The sequence below is a fragment of the Ursus maritimus genome, unplaced genomic scaffold (genome assembly GCF_017311325.1).
Source record: "Ursus maritimus isolate PB19 unplaced genomic scaffold, ASM1731132v1 scaffold_26, whole genome shotgun sequence".
Taxonomy (NCBI): domain Eukaryota; kingdom Metazoa; phylum Chordata; class Mammalia; order Carnivora; family Ursidae; genus Ursus; species Ursus maritimus.
The window spans coordinates 5,341,759-5,363,005 of NW_024425119.1; the positions used below are offsets into that span (position 1 = coordinate 5,341,759).

Genomic DNA, 21,247 nt, shown 5'->3' on the forward strand with positions numbered 1-21,247 from the left:
CCCCCCCGCTCCCCTGCTTGCTGTACCGTCGGAGGGCTGGCTTGGACCCGGCTGTTTCGTAGGTGTTTTGTCCAGGGCCGTCTCCCTTGGTCCCCTCTTCCCCCGCTAGCACCGCTGAGCGAGGAAGGCAGGTCCTAAGTGTCGTGAGTCCCGCGTTACAGATGAGCACACTGAGGTCTGGAGGAGTCAACGGTCAAGGTTCGCAGCCACTTGGCGGAGTTAAAACTGAAGAAAGACAGCCTTGACTCTGGACGTCGCTGTGCGCCGCTTTCTGCTCCCCAGCGGATTCTAAAGAATTCGCGGGATGGCTCGTCCAAGGCAGATATTTTTGTGCCGGCTGCCTTCCGCTGTCCACTCTCTCCGTATCTGCTGTTCCCCCTCGCTTGCCAGGGCAGCCGCAGGCACAGATCTGAGATTTATTTCTTCCCTCCGGAGATTACATTGCTGGCAGAGGAAGAGGGCCTCCGCCCTCGTCTCTGCCGACCGCATCACCCCGAACAAATATTTTTATCATAACATTACATGGTGGAGCTAAAGGCAGATATGTCTTTATGTCTCTTATCTTTTTCCTTCTGAACGCTCGTTGGCCGGGTGTTAATGGACGTGCAGTTCAGGGTGATTAAGGGCACAGATTTTTCAAGCAAGATAGACCTGGGTTAGAATCCGGGCTCTGGCTAGGAGGAGCCTTGTAACCAGGGCTTCCGTTAACCGACGTAATCTTTACGACCTCAAGTTCCTGATATATGAAATGGGGTAATGGTAATACCTACCTCACTGGGCTAGTGTAAGAATTAAATGAGTCGAAGGCAAAGTGTGTAGCGCACAGGAGGGGAAGAAATATATTTCAAGAATTAGATAACTTCTGATTCTCTAAGGACATCTCTAATAAAAATGTAGTTAATCCTCAATATTTATGTTTTGTATAGTTTTGTATGATTTTATGTATAGCATTTTGAACACTGCGTGCCAGTATGCTGGGTTATACAGATAAATAAGATACCATTTTTAACTTTCCAGAGCTCAAAAGGAATACTGATAGGACTTAACTTGGTCAAGCTGACTTTGACTGCTATCTTTTTTTTTTTTTTTGGTCCTGTTCTTCCTTTATAGGAGGATAATCTTGTGAGTAATTCAGAATTATCCCTTTAGGACTCACAGGATTTTGATGACTAAACCAGAAGTCGAGTTTCTCTCTGTCTCTTCTTTCTCCACCCCTCCATTTTATAGAATGCTTTATGACCATTTTATGACCTACTTAAGGCCATATAGCTTACTGGTAGAAGAGCAGGAAATAGAGCCCTCATTTTTCCAGTGTTACAACACTTTCTGGATGCCTTGATTCAGGCAGCACAGTGCCTGACAGAAGTTGCAGGAAATCTGAATTAAACCATCCCTTGAAAAGTAAGGTGATGTCTCCTTAGATTCTTATTGGACAGTAGTTATATGAATTTGGATTTTGTCCCTTCCCTGCTTCTTAAAAAGGGCTTGATTTTAAAAATTGATGCCTTAAATCCAATAAAGAATCAATTTAGAAATAAGTCTTTATAAATTACTATGTGCTAGGCACTGTTGTAATTAAGTTCTGACAACAATCCAGTGAGGAGAGGACTGCCCCTCACTTAGCAGGTGAGGGAAGAAGGGATGCAGAGGGCATGTAACTTGCTTGACGTCAAATGGCTAGATGGGGGTCCTTTGAACCAAAGGAGCATGACTCTGCAGCCCATCCTCTCAACCACTGTACTTTTCTGCCTTCTATTTTATTGAGTTAAAACCTCGTGTTTGTAGATTGCTGAAATATCACCAACCGTTTTAGTGGCTGCTTTTTATTTCCGCTAATATAATTGTGAAGAGTGATAAGAATAGTTTGCTTTGTTCTGTTTTGTTTGTAGGAAAGTGGAGTTAAAGTGTTGAAATAATTGGTAGGGTTATGGTTAACTCTGTTTGGATCATCCCTCTTTCCCCTTCTGAGTTCTCCAAGCTAAGAATTGAAGATTCTTTCAGGAAAAGAAACAATTTCAAACTTGGTTAATAATAGTCACCATAGTGAAATACGATGACTCTTATTGGAATCCACAAAGATGGGGTCATTTAGCATACTATTGGGAATAGCACTAGCCTTTTCTGTTACCTGATGCTGTATAACTAAGATAGTCAAATGCTTTGAAACTGATGGCATGATCAGTGTTTTTTAGGAGATGGATGATGTTATTGAACGGTGCCTCTTCAGATAATGCCAGAAAACTTTTGAAATGCAATTTCTTTAAGTTCAACCAAATCCTTTATGAATCTTGTGCTGTTACTACATGTGTGTTTGTCTTCATCATACTTCTGGGTATGTATCATTTTTGGAATAGAATATCCAAGATTTCAAATTTGAAGTCTTTTAATATTATTAAACTGTAACTTCTTATGATCTTGTAGCACAGCATTGTTGAAAACCCCAATATATGTAGGTTGGCATTTCCATCACCTACACGACCCATTGAAAGGCCCCAGTTCCCTTGAAATATTATTTGTGTGTGTTTGCAATTAGTTGCCGGCAAAACCATCCCATTTTATTTCCATTTTTAGCTAGCTCTTGAAATAAAAAAAAAAATTTTTTTACAAACTAAATTAAATTTACTTTTATTGACTTAAAGATGATAAATTAGTGAAGTTATTGATAGCAGAACCGGTTTGTTTTTCTTACGCTACCTCTATTGGCAGTTACTTTTTGTTGAATGCCAGTAATTGTTCTGGTCATTAATAAAGCAAGCACAATAAATATTAGGTCACCTGTAAGCTTTTATAAACATCTATGTGATTGTTATGTTACTGTGGTATTTTTTTTCTGAGAACACGGTTGATCATTTGGGAGAGTGTTTACAACTAAGACTAGCTTCTTTATAAACAAGAACATATCATGAGTTGGGTGTGTTACATTTTTTCCCCCCAATTTATCTAGTGAAAGTCTCTGTGTTATGTTAGCCCTTGAAATCTTCCATATTTTTGAATGGATTAATTGGTAGAGAGGAATTAGTTAAAGCTGTATTCATGATTAAATATCAGCTGAGGCTTTGCATTTCCATGTACACTAAAGCATACCTATTTTGAAAATAGGCCCCCGACTGTACCAATTTCCTATGATTTGTCTCCGTCTTGTGGCAAACAGTACTTGTTGATTGAATTTGAATTATTTAAAGGATATGATTGGGAAATTAAGCTTTATAAATGACTTCTAAAGAAATGCCAGAGAATCTAAACCAGAGCTAACAAAATAAGATATCTTTTGAAGTGAAGAATAGTGTAATAACCTACAAAATGAATGATGCATATTTGTAGGGCCTATAAATGGCCAGTCATAAGACTTAACTTCTTGGCATAAGGATTTGGATTCTTGCAGAGTCGGGTGTTCCGTTTTGGAAATGGATCACACCGCAGATTTTGAAAATGAGTGGTGTTATCCTGACTCCTTCAAAATATATCCCTCTGACCTTTCAGCTTCCTCTACCTTCTGTACTGCTATCACAAGCCAAACTTTAGTTAAGGGAAGTAGATTAATAGTAAAACTATTTTAGCCATCTACTTTTCTTTCCCACTCCCAAAACAGACTTTAAACAGTTGCCTTCAGGATTTATACAAACCTCTTGATAAAGCTGGTAAAAGCTGTAAAACTAAATATTTATGAAAGTTTTGGGGAAAAAATTCTATTTCTAGGTTTCCTGCTCTGTAATTTTTATAAAGTGATTTAAAGGCAAAAAATGCCCAGCAGAATGCCAGTGATTGTAAATATACAATAATTAATGTCAGCAGCAGTCTCTGTTGACTTATAGCTAAATAAAATCCTTCATTATATCATTGCTATTTTCTTCTCCCTTTGTCAGAAATAGTTGGATGGTGTGGCAGTACCATTACAAAACTGTCAGGAAGTACTGAGATTCCATTTTTTTAAAAGTATGACATTTTGATAATAGAATCTTTTATATTCTGCATCTTATCAAATCAGCTATTGAGATTGAACTAAAATCATGAGCTGTCTTTTTAGCAAGCATACAAAAAGTTATCATCTGCTGAATTTGTATGATTTGTAAAAACCTGGACTAGCAAAATTATTAAATTTCTCCTCATCCTTGATTTTAAATTTATAAAATGAGCAGGAGAGCTTGTGATTGGCATAAAGTAGGCAAAAGCTTTTGAGGTTCCTGTATAGAAGTAGACATGGCATAGGAAGGGTTCTTTGAATTTTGCTGGAAATTGAATTGGCTATAAAGCTACTGTCTTAAGAGGATATTACTTGTATATAACAACAGTTCTTTTATTATTCTTGATGTCAGCAAGATTATGAGGCTGAGTGAATCCAATGTTTGGGAACCATTTTCTTTTTTTTTTTTTTTTAAAGATTTTATTTATGTATTTGACAGAGAGACAGACAGGCAGCGAGAGGGAGCACAAGTAGGGGGAGTGGGAGAGGAAGAAGCAGGCTCCCAGTGGAGGAGCCTGATGTGGGGCTCGATCCCAGGACCCTGGGATCCTGAGCTGAAGGCAGATGCTTAATGACTGAGCCACCCAGGCGCCCCTGGCAACCATTTTCTGTATTAAAATAACAAATTCTTCATCCTCGCCCTGGATGCTTTATCTGTCTGAATGGTAGAGATAATATCCTCTTTCGCATTGATTTTGTATGATTCTGAATAAATTTTGGAGTATAAGACATTAATATTAACCACAGCAATGATAATAATGGCAAATTGGTAAATAGTTATGAGAAATTTCATTTATTTGTCATACTTTTTTTAAAAAAGATTTTATATTTTTGAGAGAGAGAGAGCGAGAGAGCATGAGCAGGGGTGGGGGAGAGGGAGCCTGATGTAGGTCTCTATCCAAGGACCTGGAGATCACGACCTGAGCCCAACGCAGACACAACCAACCGAGCCACCCAGGCACCTCTGTCATACGTTTTTTTAAAGCTGCATCCATATATTTAGAAATCAAAACAATTCTCCCTACTCTTAACCTGTTCTTCTTTCACCCCTTAGATGATCATATTTAGTCATTTCTTTTTTTTTTTTTTTAAGATTTTATTTATTTATTCGACAGAGATAGAGACAGCCAACGAGAGTGGGAACACAAGCAGGGGAGCGGGAGAGGAAGAAGCAGGCTCCTAGGGGAGGAACCTGATGTGGGGCTCGATCCCAGAACTCCAGGATCACGCCCTGAGCCGAAGGCAGACGCTTAACCGCTGTGCCACCCAGGCGCCCCATATTTAGTCATTTCTTACGTATCCTTCCAGTGTTTTCTTTGTTTTGTGTGTGCAGGTCCAAATGTTTATTCTTATTTCCCGCCTTTCTAAAAAGGTAGCATTTTTTTTTTTATTAACCTGCACCTTGCTTTTTCTTCTTAATGTATTTTGGAGATTTTTCCATATCTTTACATAAATCACACTCTTTTTAGGGGACACAGTTACATAGTATTCCATTATGTAGCTATACCACCATTTATTTGTTAATGTAACCAGTTCCCTATTAACGGACGTTTAGGTTATTTACCATCTTTTGAATTAGAAATAATATTGTGGCAGGTAGTGTTTTAAAATGAATGCAAGTATTCCCAGTAACAGGGTTGCTGGATCAAAGGGCAAACAGATTTGTTTTGTTTTGTTTTTTTAAAGATTTTATTTATTTATTCGACAGAGATAGAGACAGCCAGCGAGAGAGGGAACGCAAGCAGGGGGAGTGGGAGAGGAAGAAGCAGGCTCACAGCAGAGGAGCCCGATGTGGGGCTCGATCCCATAACGCCGGGATCACGCCCTGAGCCGAAGGCAGACGCTTATCCCCTGTGCCATCCAGGCGCCCCAGATTTGTTGTTTTGATAGGTATTTCCAGATGGCTGGCCTTCCATCGGCAGAGTACATACACTGAGGTTCTGTTATTTCCCAAGACTTTCTCCAGGTCATGAGTATGTTAGGGCGAGGCAACCTCTGGCTGTGCCTTTAAGGAGCTGGAACCAGGGTAGACACACAACTAAAAAAGTTAATTAGCATACAGGTGGTAACTTACAAGGGTCCTGGGTAAAATAGAAGTATAGCATTGGGGTGTTTAAATGGAATAGGTAGGTGGGGAAATGTGCTGGGAAGGGAAGGCTCCCACAGAGAGCTGGCTCTCTGTATTTGGTCTTGAAGAATGAGAACGTATTGGCCTGGTCCAGCAGTCTATGTTTTAATAAGCTCTCCTGGGGATTCTGATACATGATCAAGTTTGAAAACCACTGCTCTAGGCGGAGGTTGGCAAACAACTGTTTTTGTAAACAAGGGACAGGGTTCCAGGCAGAGGCCTGGGTTTGTGATTCTGACTCTAAGGTCTGATGGAGTTGCTTTCTGGATTTGTGTAAATCAACCCTATGTGAGGGCTTTTGTTTTGTTTTGTTTTTTAACTAGTGCCTTATTTAAAAAAAAAAGAACAAGGGTGATGAGCCTTCACAGTAATCAGGGAAATACAAATTCAGATCAAACTGAGATAAACTGTTCTAGTGCCAAATTGGCACAAATGGGAAACTCTGACATTACTAAATGTTGGAGAGGATGTGGAACGCTGCTGGGGGATGTAAATTGCTCTGACCACTTCGGTAATACCTAGTAAAGCTGAATGTTTGCATACTCTGTGGCTCAGCAGTTCTAATGCTAGGCCTATATCACTAGGTGTGGGTTAGCAAACTTTTAATTAAAGGGTAGGAAGTAGTTTAGGCTTTACAAGCCATGCACTCTGTCTGAACTGCCCAATCCTACTATTATAGTGTGCAAGAAGCCATAAACAACATAGAAACACATGGGTGACTGTATTCCAATATAACTGTTTACAAAAAGAGTCATTTCTCAGTCCTTGAGTGGTTCTCAAACATGAATGTGCATCAGAATCACCTGGTGGATTTATTAAAACACAGATTAACTGGACCCCAACCTCTGAGTTTCTGATTCAGGGGTCTGGGGTGGGGCCTGTGAATTTGCATTTCCAAAAATCTGCAGGCAATGCCAGTGATGCTGATCCAGAGGCCACACTTTGAGAACCACTGCCCTAGAGAATTTGATGCACTCTGTACAAAGATATTCACAGCAGCTTAGCTCTAAACTGGAAACAATGTAAATATCGACAGTAGAACATAAAAATACATTGTGGTAAGCTCTTAAGCATATTACACAATAATGAGAATGTAAGAAGTATGCCACCCTCAACAACATTGATGTATCTAGCAAACAGTGTTAAAGAACAGAAGCAACACAGAGGGCTACATACAGTAAGAAGCAATTCATTATAAAGGTCAATGACAGGGGAACTAATCTATGCTATACATGGCTGGGAAAGCTGTGAAGAAAGGCGAAGCAAGTGGGGATCTAAATGTCCAGGTAGTGGATCCACTGGGGGTGGGAGGACATTGTGATCAGAAAGAGACAAGGTCTAGGAGGCTGGCGGTGATCTTTTACCTTGGGTGGGGTCTCCTGAATGTTGGCTTTAGGTATGTTATTTGTTTATTTCACAATTTTTACAAGATTTAAAATGTGTTGTTGAATCTTTGATTTCTGTGTAGCTCTGTCCAAGAATGACCTATAAACAGAACTGTTGAGTGCTTACTAAAAGCTGAGCAGTGTTTGAACACTTTACCTGCGATAAACAGTTTGTCTGGCCTGTATTCATTCAGTTACCCCAAGAGTCCTGTTTAAAGATTTATTTATTTATTTTTAGAGAGAGACATAGAGCATGCACACAGGTGAGGAGGGCAGGGAGGGGCAGAGGGAGAGAGAGAATCTCAAACAGACAACCCCCTGAGTGGGAGCCCAGTGTGGGCTCGATGCCACAACCCTGAGATGATCTGAGCCAAAATCAAGAGTTGGACACTTAACCAACAGAGCCACCCAGATCCCCCTAGAGTCCTGTTTAAATAGGGCTCTTATCGTCCCCATTTTACAGACAAAGAACAGAGTCACTCAAGCTCCTGAGGATACAGCCAGAGTGGTTTTGTTCCTCAGCCTGCTATATGGCAATGAGGTTTACTTTAAAAGACTTTCACCTCTCATTGGCATTGAAATATATAAATATGTGGGCATTTGATACCAAATGAGGAAACAGCTTGATCTGAAGAAACCTACTGTTTTTACCTACCATTTCCAATTCTGTGTCCAGTGTCCACACAGAATAAGCCAACTCCTCTCTCCCAGTCTGCCACCGGTCCTTTGTGTCTCTTTTTCCAGTGCCTGGCTCTGTACTTAGCACCTAAAAAGGCCTCAAAGAATCTTCCACTCAGTTCTTTTTTTTTTTTTTTAAGATTTTATTTATTCCTTCGACAGACAGAGAGACAGCCAGCGAGAGAGGGAACACAAGCAGGGGGAGTGGGAGAGGAAGAAGCAGGCTCCCAGCGGAAGAGCCTGACATGGGGCTCGATCCCAGAACACCAGGATCATGCCCTGAGCCGAAGGCAGACACTTAATGACTGAGCCACCCAGGCACCCCTTCCACTCAGTTCTTGATAGCTTTTCATGTATTTGTTTGCTTTTGTTTCGGATATACCCTGCCATCCGGTCTGGTCCAGGCAGCACACCCCCCTCCACTTTCTTTCCCCTTCAGCCTCAATTGGTGGTTATTTTGTGATAAAGTTCCCAGTCCATTCCCTCTTCTGGTGGCTTCAAAATTGGTTTGGTTTGGTTTTTGAATTCTTCAAAGCACAGTACCCAAACCTCAGTTTTTCAGCATGGTCTGCAAGATAGTTGTCAGCATTACAAGAAGGAACAGCTTGAGATCTAGGAACTGGGAGAAGCCAGCGTGTCTGAAGGCTTGGGGACCTCTTTCCCACTGAATTCAGGTTCCCTTGCACTTGCTTATTCAGTCAAGCCACAGACGGACTCAGGGTTTCCTCCTACTACTTGTAAAAAGAGCTTTAGTCAACATATTTATTTTCACAAGATAATTTAATAAAAATTATGTATGTATTTTAATAGAATTTTCTACTTACAGTTTACTTATGATTGGGTCATGACTTAATATACGTTTTAATTTGGGGTAGTGTGAAGTTCTGAGCTCATCAACTAGATACGTTAGAGTAGACCATTGCAAATAGCAGTTTAGAACGAGTTTTATGTTTACAGGTTAGATTATGAAGTACACTACAGGGTTTATATGCTACGTTGGTGAATATCATTACCTTTCATTGATGATTTTTTTTCTCATTTCAAAAATAACCTAATTTGGTAATAAAGGTTTATTTTTTCCCCCCTACCCTCTCTATTTTAGTGGAGAAACAAGATTTAACAAGGAGAAAATAATTCAAGGTTAGTATACTCTATTTTAGCTGTCTCCTTTAGTGTTAATGTGATATGTGAGTTAATCCGATTTGGGAGGGGAAGGGTAGACAGGGGGCAGCTCTGTATTGTGAATAGCATTAGAGAAAGTGTCATAGCCATAGAAATATGATCAGAGCAGATGGTCACCAAGAGGAATAAGTCTCTTAAGTGAACCCAACGTAAAGAATAGGATCCTAAGTTGTTTATAGATAGTTTCAAGTGGCCCAGTCAGCTGATTCAGGAGTTATGTTGAGTCTAGTGGTCTTAAAATATAACTGCTGTGATTTAAAATGATTTCATATTTGGAAACATGAAGTTTGCTGGCTGGTGTTAATGGTATTTTTCTGCTAAGATAGTCATATTATTTTTAGTGGTAACAAAGAAGAGGTTTAAAATGAGAATTCCTGTTCTCACACAGGATTGTTACTTTATTCTGAACAGATTCTTCCTCCCTTGTTCTGCTAATTTGGGTTCAGATCTTTTAATCTCCCTATGATCCAGCAAGTCTAGCTTTTAAAGAATATCTTGGGTAAACTCTTAGCCAGACGGGCTATTTCTGTGCTGTGATTATAAAAGCATTTAGTTTTATTTTTTTGGTTAGGGACATCTGGAGTTTGCAGAACCTGATTTTCATACCCAGTGGGCCCCACTCCCTCTTCTGAAAACTAGTCTGATAATTAAATGAACCTTTGTTTTCCAGTGACATGTGCCCCACCCAAATTAGCCTCTGTACTTCTGTCCCTTACCACCCTGTCCTTTAGTACTGCTCACCTGTCTCATTTCATTAGACGCTGACAATGGAGCAGGAATGCAAGTTTTTGTGATCACACCTGGTTTTGACATTTGTTTTGTGTCAGTTCGATGCTTATTAGGTTCTTTAAGTTAAAGCATTCAAGGCTTATATATTTCCAAGTACCATTTTTGTTGCATAACTATAGTTTTGATATGTAGTCATTTCATAGGTATTCAGCACCAGGTGTCTTAAATTTCCACTATGATTTCTTCAGTGACCCATGAATTATTTAGAACTATTTTGCAAATTTCCAGATGACTGGGCCTTTTGTTTTTGCTCTTCATCTTTTATGATTGGCTTCCAATTACATTTTGTATTCTGACAAGATGGCTTATTTGATGATACTTCTTTGAAATCTGTTAACATGCTCAGTGTTTATAAACCCACCATTGTATGCTTGAGAAAAATCTGTGTTTTCTGATTGTTGGGTTTGGAGTTATATGTCAAATGATTAACCTCTGTTTTGTTGTTCAAATCTCCTATGCTTTGCTAATTTGTAAATTTACTAATTTGCCTGCATGACCAAAATACCAATTTATGGGTGAGTGGAATTTCCCATTGTGATGGCCAACTTATAATTTAGTACCTGACATGCTGTCAATTTGTGCTTTATGTGTTCTGCTCTTATTTAGTTAGAGACTATTTTATTAGGCACATATACAAGTTTAAAAATTGTTCTTTCTTCCTAGTGAATTGGATCATTGATTATTTATAGTATCCTTACAATCCTAAGACTTTTGTCATAAAGTCTTGCATTTCAGAGTGTAATGTAGTTTCTCCAGCTGTTTTGGGTTTGGAATTTGCCCGGTATATGTTTTTCTCTTGCTTTCCTTTCAGCCTTTCTGGGTGCTGATGTCTTAAGTGTTACCTCATAAATACTATGTAGGTGATTTTGGTTCTGTTCCCTCCACCTCCATTTCCTCCCCCTCCTCCCCTTCCCTACGGGCTTTGGAATGATAAACTATTTCCATTCTTTCAATGGTTACCTTTAAATTTTTACCATTCATATCTAATTACGTATAGTATCAATATCTCCTTTCCCCCTAAAATATAAGGAACTTCTATGACTATTGCTTAGTATCTTAGTCCTATCCTTGTTTAATCGCACAACATAGGCATTATTATTTGATTTGTTATTTAGACAATGTTTGTTTAGATTTACATATATATTTACCAGTTTCGCTCCTCCTCATTTCTTTTGCATCTCAGACCTTCATCCCTGAAGTATCTTCTTTGAAAGGTCCCCCAGGCAGATTGGTTGGTGGTAAAGATAGTTTTAATTGTTTCTATTCCAGACAATTCTATTTTTATTCTATTCAACCTTTCTTAGCCTAGATAATTTAGACTCACAGTTCTCTTAGCGCTTAGAAGATATTATTGTGCTGGTTTTTTTGGCTTCCATTGCTCCTGTTAAGAAGTCTTTCTCAGCCAAATCATATTCCATAGTAGGCAATCAGTCTTTCTCTGCAACTGCTTTTAAAATGTTTTGTTTGATTTTGGTATTCTGTAGTTTCCCTTAATATATCTAGGGGGGATTTTTTTTTCTTTTAATTTATCCTGCTTTGTGTTTCCTTTATCTGTAGATTTATGTTTTCTGTCATTTCTGGAAAATTCACAGCCATTATCTCTTCATATTTTCTCTCTTCCATTTTCTTTCTGGAGTTCCAGTCAGATATATGTTAGGGGATATCATTCTGCCCTTCATGTCTCTAATAGATGTGAGATGTGTTTCATGTCCTTTGTCTGTCCTGCATGTGGGGTCATACCTCAGCACTGTCTTTGAGTTCATTAAGCCTTTCTGTTACTGAATCTCCCTTTATCCATTGAAGGATTGTTTCCCTCCTCAGCAATTCATAATATTTTTCAGTATTAAAAGATCTGTCTGGTTCTTTTGGAAAGCTGTCTGGTTGTTTTTGATGGCTTCTGTTACTTGCTTATTTTTGTGATTCACGTCTTTATGTTTTATTCACAGTTTGTAGTCTATATCTGCTGATTTCAATGTCCGAAGTATAAATGATTCTGATTCTGTTTTTTGTTGTTTCTGCTTTCAGTCATGATGGATTATTTTCTTGTATGTTAAGTTATTGACTGAACTATTATTTGCTCTAACTTAGTAGGAAACTTGTTAGCCTTTATTCAGTCAGATTTGCTCTGAGGCGTATTTGCATTTGATTTAACTATTGACCTGAGACTACACTAGCTTCCTTGTAGGATCTCTGGCTTCCAGGAATGCTGAGTTCAGTCCTCCTACCTTTCTGTGCCATGCAGCAGGCTCCGTCCCCCAGCTGCCCCCTTGCTTGTGCTGATATCCTAATGTTAATATTCAGATTTCAGCTCAGGGTATTTTGGTTGCTTTGCATTTCCTTTTAGAGATTTTCCTTAGATCCTGTGAGCAGTGCACGCACACACACACACACACACACACACACACACACACCCATTTAGTTCTTTTGCAGTAGGAGGACCCTTCAGAGTGTTTAATCAGCCCATCTCCTGGAAATGAAGTTTCCAAAGTTTTTTTTAAAGGAAAAGGAAGGAAGGAAGGAGGAAGGGAACAAGGGTGAGAGGAAATAATACAATATTGAACATTTGGGCAGTGCAGGTAAAGAAGGGAAACTTTTTAGGGGAGGGTCCTACCTTTCAAATACAACTGGGTTGAGAACATAAGATCAGACCCAGCATTAATAAAATACAGCTAACGAAGTGATGGGCAGACACGAGAGAGGGGAGAACTAGAGACAACTGAATTCTCATCATCATCTGATTCCCATTAGGCAGACATTCTTTCGGGAAACATTTGAATATGTGAGCCTTTATTGGATTATAGCTTAATTTTACTTGCTTTTTTCGTTCTCTGAAAAGTTATATAGAAAAGTACCCAAGGAAATCTTTTAATAAAATGTAGATAAATTCTGTTTATGTTTTCTTACATGTGATTTATTTACATCTGTTATATTTATATTTGAATGTTATTGTTCCTCCTCTGACTACCACAGGACAAGTAGATGAGCCTCTTTCAGAAACTGGATTTAAACAAGCAGCTGCTGCTGGTGTATTTCTTAATAATGTGAAGTTTACTCATGTTTTCTCCAGTGACCTCATGAGGACAAAACAGGTAAGTTTAAAGTCAAGGTTTAGCCTGATGAGTCAAGAGTCTCAATAATTACAACCTTGAAAACTGCTTCGGGAGTCTGTAGGGAATTCAGTCACACACAGATACCATCCCCAATCCTCTGCTTCCCCCACCAACAGAACTTCTTTCTTTTTATTTTACTTTTGTACTATATTTTATTTTGGTAATTTTTAAGTTAAAGTAGGTTGGGGAAAATGTCTAACAAAATATCTTTAAAAAGACAGGGTTTATGAGAGAGAGCCAGCAGAAACACCAGACGGGAGAATTTAACCCACAAAGACATCAAATATTGGAATCCAGACACAGTTAAAAAAGAAAACAACTATGTTACTGTAAAGAAATAAAAGACATGATTGGAATATCTTTAGGGAACAGATTACTATAAAAATGAACCCAGAGAATTAAAAAGGAACCAAATAAATGTCTAAGGACTCCATGGAGGCAGTAATTCCCCATGAGGGAATAACAGGGTTGGAATATAGTCTCCCTGCATAAGCAACTAGAGAAACAGGACAAAATTTGTGAAGCAGCTGTTTGCAGACATTGGACTTCAGACAGTATGGGCCTGTGATCCCCAAATGAAGTGAAACAAATGAGGTGGGTGCTTGGATTGTCCTGGTGTTCCACCTGACGCAATTTACCGATGCTGGTAGGAGAATCCAGATAGAGCCAGTGGCCTCAGTGAGTTGAGGAGACAATGCTTGGAATTTGGGGATATTAAATAACTAAGATTGTGGGGCGGAGTACTGGAAGAGGGAGCTGCACGGAGAAAGAACTCTAGAAATATGGGTAGGGATTCCCTGAAATCCTTGGTGGACTAGAGTCTGCATGTGCGTAGGTGAAATTGTATGAGGCCTGGTGTAAAACATAACTGCTAGGGAGAGAACAGTTGCTGGGGAGCCAGAAGCCAGACAATGTCAAGAGCTCCCACAGGTTGGGAATGATTTGAGTTCCTACCACCCAGAGTGGAGAGATTTTGTTAAATACATCAAGCATATAGTGGAAACTTCAGAAAGATCACACCTTAATAGTGAGGCTGATCTGTGCTCAGAGGAACATAATGAGGAAGGAAATAGAAGATAAAAAAAGAACCAAATTCATCTTTTTGAGATAAAAAAAATACAATATTCTGAAATGAAAATTTCACAGGAGGGGATTACTAGAAGTTTAGACACTGTTAAAGAAGAGGTCAGTGAACATGAAGTCATAGAAACAGAACATTCCAAAATTAAGGAAGAAAGACTAAAAACGGAAAAATGGGGGCGCCTGGGTAGCTCAGTTGGTTAAGTGTCTGACTCATGATTTGGGTTCAGGTCATGATCTCATGGGTTGTGGGATTGAGCCCCATGTCAGGCACCACACTCAGCAGGGATTAGGACTTTGATCTTTCTGAATTTGTCGAGACTGGTTTTGTGCCCTAATATGTGATCTTTTCTGGAGAGAGTTCCATGTACACTTGAAAAGGATGTGTAGTCTGCTGTTTTAGGATAAAATGTTGTGAATATATCTGTTAAATCCATCTGGTCCAGTGTGTCATTCAAAGCCACTGTTTCCTTGTTGATTTTCTGTTTAGAAGCTCTGTGCATTGATGTAAGTGGGATGTTAAAGTCCCCAGCTATTATTGTATTCCTATCAATTATTTCCTTTATGTTTGCTATTAACTCCTTTATGTATTTGGGTGCTCCCATGTTGGGTGCCTAAATATTTACAATAGTTATATCTTCCCATTGGATTGTTCTGTTTATTATTATATAGTATTCTTCTTTGTCTCTTGTTACAGTTTTTGTTTCAAAGTCTATTTTGTCCAATGTAAGTATGCACTCCAGCTTTCTTTTGACATCCATTTGCATGATAAATGTTTCTCCATCCCCTCACTTCCAAACTGCATGTGTCTTTACATCTGAAATGAGTCTCTTGTGGACAGCTTATAGATGGGTTTTGTTTTTTTATGTATTCTGTCACCATATTTCTTTTGATTGGAGCATTTAGTCTGTTTACTTTCAAACTAATTATTGATAAATAATTACTGATAGGTAATTATTGATAGATATTGCCAGTTTGTTACTTGTTTTATGTTTGTTTTGGTGGTCCTTTCTTCCCTTTCTCTTCTCTTATGATTAGTTGACTTTCTGTAGGATTTACTTGAATTCCTTTCTCTTTATTTTTTGCATAGCTGTTACTGGTTTTTGATGTGTGGTTACCATTAGGTTTGTATATAACATCTTCTGCATGTAGCAGTCCATATTAACTTGAGGGTCACTTAAGTTTGAACCCATTCTTTACTCCTCTCCTCCCCATGTTTTGGGTGTATGGTGTCATACTTTGTATCCTTTCATTTTGTGAATCCCTTGACTGATTTTTGTAGATATACTTATTTTTACTGCTGCTGTGCTTCCTACTTTTCTTACTCTTACTTATGGTCTATCCTTTCCACTCTGAGTCCCCTTCAACATTTCTCATAGGGCTGGTAAAATGATCATGTATTCCTTTAACTTTTGTTTTTCTAGGAATCTGTTTATCTCTCCTTCTATTCTGAATGATAGTCTTGATGGATAGAGATTCTTGGATGCAGATTTTTTTCATTTCAGCACTTTGAATATATCATGCCTCTCCCTTCTGACCTGTAAACTTTCTGCTAAAGAGTCAGCTGATAGCCTTATGGGATTTCCCTTGTAAGTAACTGCTTTCCTTGCTGCTTTTAAGTTTCTCTCTTGTCAGTACTTTTTGCCATTTTAATTACTGTGTATCTTGGTGTGGCCTTCCTTGGGTTAATATTGGTGGGGACATCTCTGTGCCTCTTGGATCTGGATTTCTGTTTCCTTCCCCAGATTCAGGAAGTTTTCAGCTATTGTTTCTTCAAATACATTTTCTAACCCCCTTTCTCTCTCATCTCCTTCTGGCATTATAATGCAAATGTTATTATGCTTGATGGTGTCACTGAGTTCCCCAAGTCTGTTCTTATTTTGTGTATTTTTTTCTCTCACCTGCTCAGCTCGATTACTTTCCATTACTCTGTCTTCCAGGTCACTGATTTGTTCTTCTGCTTCCTCTAGCCTACTATTTATTCCATCTAGTGTATTTTAAATTTCATTTATTGTGTTCTTCATTTTTTTCTTTTTAAAAAATTTTAGGTAGTTAACATACAGTGCAATATTGGTTTCTGGAGTAGAATTCAGTGATTCATCACTTACATACAACACCCAGTGCTCCTCACAACAAGTGCCCTATACTCATCACCCATCTAGCCCATCCCTGCCCACCTTCCTCCATAAACCCTCAGTTTGTTCTCTCTTAAAGATTTTATTTATTTGAGAGAGAACACAAGCAGGGAGGAGGGTCAGAAGGCGAGGGAGAAGCAGACTCCCCATGAGCAGGGAGCCTGATGCAGGGCTCCATCCCAGGACCCTGAGATCATGACCTGAGCTGAAGGCAGATGTTTAACTGACTGAGCCACCCAGGCATCCCTCTTTAAGAGTCCTTTATGGCTTGTTTCTCTCTTTCCTTTTTTCTTTCCTCCCTTGCCATATGTTTATCTGTTTTCTTTCTTTAATTATCCACATATGAGTGAGATCATATGATATTTGTCTTTCTCTGACTGATTTATTTCACTTAGCATAGTACACTGTAGCTCCATCGGTTTCATTGCAAATGTCAAGATTTCATTCTTTTTGATGGCTGAGTAATATCTATATTGTATATACCACATCTTCTTTGTCCATTCTTCAGTCAGTGGACATTTGGGCTCTCTTCATAATTTGGCTGTTATGGATAATGCTGCTATACTGGGGTGCATGTACCCCTTTGAATCTGTATTTTTGTATCCTCTGGGTAAGTACCTAGTAGTACAGTTGCTGGATCATAGGGTAGTTCTATTTTTAACATTTTGAGGAACCTCCATATTCTTCTCCAGAGTGGCTGCACCAGTTTGCATTTCCACCAACAGTGCAAGAGGGTTCCCCTTTCTCTGCATCTTCACCAACACTTGTTTCTGATGTTAATTTTAGCTATCCTAATGTGTGTGAGATGGTGTCTCATCATGGTTTTGCTTTGTAGTTCCCGGATGATGAGTGATGATGAGCATCTTTTTGTGTTCTCTTGGCCATCTGCATGTCTTTTTTGGAAAAGTGTCTGTTCATGCTTTTGCCCTTTTCTTAACTGGGTTGTTTTTTGGGTGTTGAGTTTGATAAGTTCTTTGTAGATTTTGGATCCTAACCCTTTATCAGATATGTCATTTGCAAATCTCTTCTCCCATTTTGTAGGCTCCCTTTTAGTTTTGTTGACTGTTTGCTTTGCAGAAGTTTTTTTGATGAAGTCCCAGTAGTTCATTTTGTGTGTTCTTCATTTCTGATTGGTTCTTTTTTTATCTCTGTGTTAAGGGTCTTACTGATGTCCTCCACTTTTTTCCCAACTCCAGTTAGTATCTCTATGAGCATTATTTTAAATTCTCTATCAGGCATATTACTTATCTCCATCTCACTTAGGTCTCTTGCTGTGATTTCTTTCATTTGGGGCACATCCCTGTCTCTTCATTTTGTGTAACTCTCTGTGTCTGTTTCTATGTGTTAGGAAAGTCAGCTATGTCTCCTGCTGTGGAAAGTAGTGGCCTTATAAAGGAGTCCTGTCGTACCCTGTAGTGCAACATCCCCTGTTGCCCAGCATCTGGCACTTCAGGGGTGTCTCCTATGTGCTGTGGGCACCCTGCTGTGGTGGCTGAGCCGCCTTTGCTTTTGGTGCAGTCATGTGCAGAGGTTCCCTTTGTCTGTTGTGGGCAGGGTTCGGTCCTTGTGTTGTTGGTGGGCCAGTCGGGGCTGCCGTGGGCTTGAGCTGAGTCAGACCAGGCATTTGCCAGAGCTGTGGTAGCACCAGGCTGCAGGGTGCTTTCCCTGTGTTGTCCTCCAAGAAGCCTGTCTGCCTTCAGCCCACTCCTGGGGCCACAGTCTGACTGGTGTGTGCGGTTATCTTTCCCTCTCCACAGGGCAGGAGTCACTTTGGAGTGGTGCTGGCCACTGTAGGGGCTACTTACACACTGACAGGCCTGTGGCACCACCCTGGATGGGCTGGGCCAACAGTGTACTGGAGGTGGTGGATCCATAAGGTGCTGGAGGGTGAGGTGGCCATGTTAGCAAGTTAAGTAGTGAGTGTCTGCCTCGCTGGTTCCCACAGGCAGCCACGTGTGTATGCTGCAGGGCAGGGGAGGGAGATGGTGCATGTCAGCTCCTTTGTTCCTGGAGGTGTCTCCTTGTGACTGCTGCCCCTCTGGACTTGTTCTGAGATTAGTAAATAACTCCCCTGCCTGTATGCCCCAGACGGTTTTCAAACTGCTGCTTCTGTGCTTTATCTGGTTGGGCAGTTTGTTGTGCTCTCTCTTTAAAGGCTTGGATTCAGCTTCCTCTTGCCCTCCGTGTTCTCCCAGAGCCCATCCTGTTGATTTTTAAAATTCCAGGTTTTAAGTCCCACTGGTTGTAAGAACTCACAGAATTCGGACCCTCTGGTTTTCAAAGCCAAATGTTATGAGGGATTTGTCTTCCCCATGTGGGCTTCCAGATGTGACTGTTTCTCTTCCTTCTCCAGGCCTTTGGCTCTCTCCCTCCTGTGGGTGGCCCGTGGGTGGGTCGGATTAACTCCCCATCATGTCTCTGCCCTTCCTCCCGTCTCAGTGTGGCCCCTTCCCTACCTTTTGTTGGTGATTTTGTTCTGCCAGTCTTTCGGTCATTTTCTGGGTTACTTAAACTGATGTGAATGTTACCTAGTTGTATCCGTGGGAGGAGGTGAGCCTAGTTAGGTCCCTCCTACTCTACCATCTTCCTTGAAAGTCAGATTTTTTTTTTAATCAATTGGGTTTTGACAAAGGTGCCCAGGTTATTCAGCACTTGAAAGGTATTCCTTTCAATAAAATGTGCTGAAACAATGGGCTGTCCATATGGAAAAACATGAACTTTGGCCTTTACCTCCTATAACACAAAAATTAACTTATAGTTGATCTTAGCACAAATCTAAAAGCTAAATCTATATATCTTCTATTAGAAAACACAGAGAAAAGTCTTCATAAAGGTTTCTTAGTACAAAGCATAAACAAGATGCAGATTGGGAGAAGATTATAAATGTGTATATTACATATATAATGTATGTGTGTGTATATATCTGGCAAATTCTCTGGATTATTTTTTTCTCTAAATTTTTTTCAACTTAGTAATTAGACTAACACCCACTTCAAAATGAGCAGAAGATTTGAATTTGACTAGGCACTTTACAAAAGAAGAGAATATGGAAGATCAGGAAGCAGATGAAAAGATGCTTAGCAGAAATGATCTTAATGGAAATGCAAATTAAAACCACGCTAAGCTACTACTACACAAACATTTGAAACCGCCAAAAATTAAAAAGACAAAAGAATGTAGGGGCCCCTGGGTGGCTCAGTTGGTTAAGCAACTGCCCTTAGGCTCAGGTCATGATCCTGGAGTCCCAGCAGGGAGTCTGCTTCTCCCTCTGACCCTCCCCTCTCATGTTCTCTCTCTCTCTCTCTCTCTCTCTCTCTCTCAAATAAATAAATAAATAAAACATCTTAAAAAAAAAGATAACAGAATGTGGAACAACTAGAACTCCTACATTGCTAGTGAGAATGTAAATTGGAACAGCTACTTTGGAAAACAGTTGAAGTTTACCATACATTAATTATATGATCCAGCAATTTCCGTCCTAAGAATTTATCTAAGAGAAATGACATATGTTTACAGAAAGCCTTGTATATAATTTTTTTAACACCTTTGTTTATAATAAGCAAAGAATCGATCACCTGTGTTCATCAGTAGGTGAATGGATAAATGAGCAGTGATGCATTCACACGGTGGAACAGCTCAGCAACAACGTGGAAGAGTCCCAAAAAAACATGCTGAACAAAAGAAGCACAGAAGAGTACATATTGTAGGATTCCATTTATGGGAGACTCTAGAAAAGACAGATCTAATCTTCAGTTACATAAAACAGATCCATGGTTGCCAGGGGCCAGGAGTGAGAGGAATTGACTAGGAAGGACACAAAGGAATCTTTTTGGGTGACAGAATTCTTCCATATCTTGATTTTGGTGGTATTGAGAAAGGTGTATACATTTTTTAAAACTCGGTGAACTGTACACTTAGAAATAGGTATATTTTTTGTTGTAAATTATCTCAATAAAATTGGTTTACAAATAGAGAGCAAGTTAATAAATAAAAAATGAGAACCGCAGTGGATGTACTAAATTATAGATTAAACATGGGTGAAATAATCATGAGCTCATAGATAAATGTAAGATAGTAACTGAAATGTAGCACAATGTAGTAAACAGATTAAAAATACGAGAGTTTATAGGAAATCAAGAACATGATGAGGTCTAGTGTCTTTCAGAAGGAGGTATTAAAATGGGAAAGGGGTCAAAGGAGTCACAAGTTGATAGTTTTATAGAACTGTTGAAAAATAACAGACCTAGAAAGTGTGACAAATTCTAGTCAAGATAAATAAAAAGAAACCCATATCTACGCTTACAATAACAAAATTACAAAACTCCAAAGAATAAGAAGGACAGACATCATCCACTAATGGCCAGTATTAGACTATCAATAAAGTTGTGTCAGTAATAATTTTTTTTTAATGCACTGAGTGATAATAAAGACTAACTTAGAGTTTTATACCCAGTAAAACGTTTTCTAGAGTAGGTGATAATGAAGACATTTCGGCTATCAAGAAACTTTGAAAGGGTAATTGAAGAAGGAAAATGCCAGAAGGGAGGTCTGAGTTTCAGAAAAGATTGGTGAGCAAAGACATTGGTAAAGGTAAAGGTAAACAAATATTGATAATATAGAACCATAATGATGACAATGTTTAATTTGTGGGGAGGGGACTAAAAAGGCAGGTTGTGGATTTAAATTTGTTTTGCAAATACAATGTCTTGTCTTGTCGATCAAAAATGACCAGGCACACCAGGAGAGAAAGGAATGTGAACAAACTTGAACCCAAACAAAAGACAACAGAAACAGCTGCA

The 21,247-nt window shown here is 39.3% G+C and overlaps 1 protein-coding gene across 1 annotated transcript in view; it reads left to right on the forward strand.

Moving 5' to 3' along the window:
• Nucleotides 1-21,247, forward strand: part of TIGAR (TP53 induced glycolysis regulatory phosphatase) — a 28,999-nt gene that overhangs the window by 300 nt on the left and 7,452 nt on the right. The window contains exons 2-3 of the mRNA XM_008704876.2: nt 9,255-9,292; nt 13,094-13,212. Of these exons, the coding sequence (XP_008703098.1) occupies nt 9,255-9,292; nt 13,094-13,212 (157 nt within the window). The remainder of the gene's footprint in view (nt 1-9,254; nt 9,293-13,093; nt 13,213-21,247) is intronic.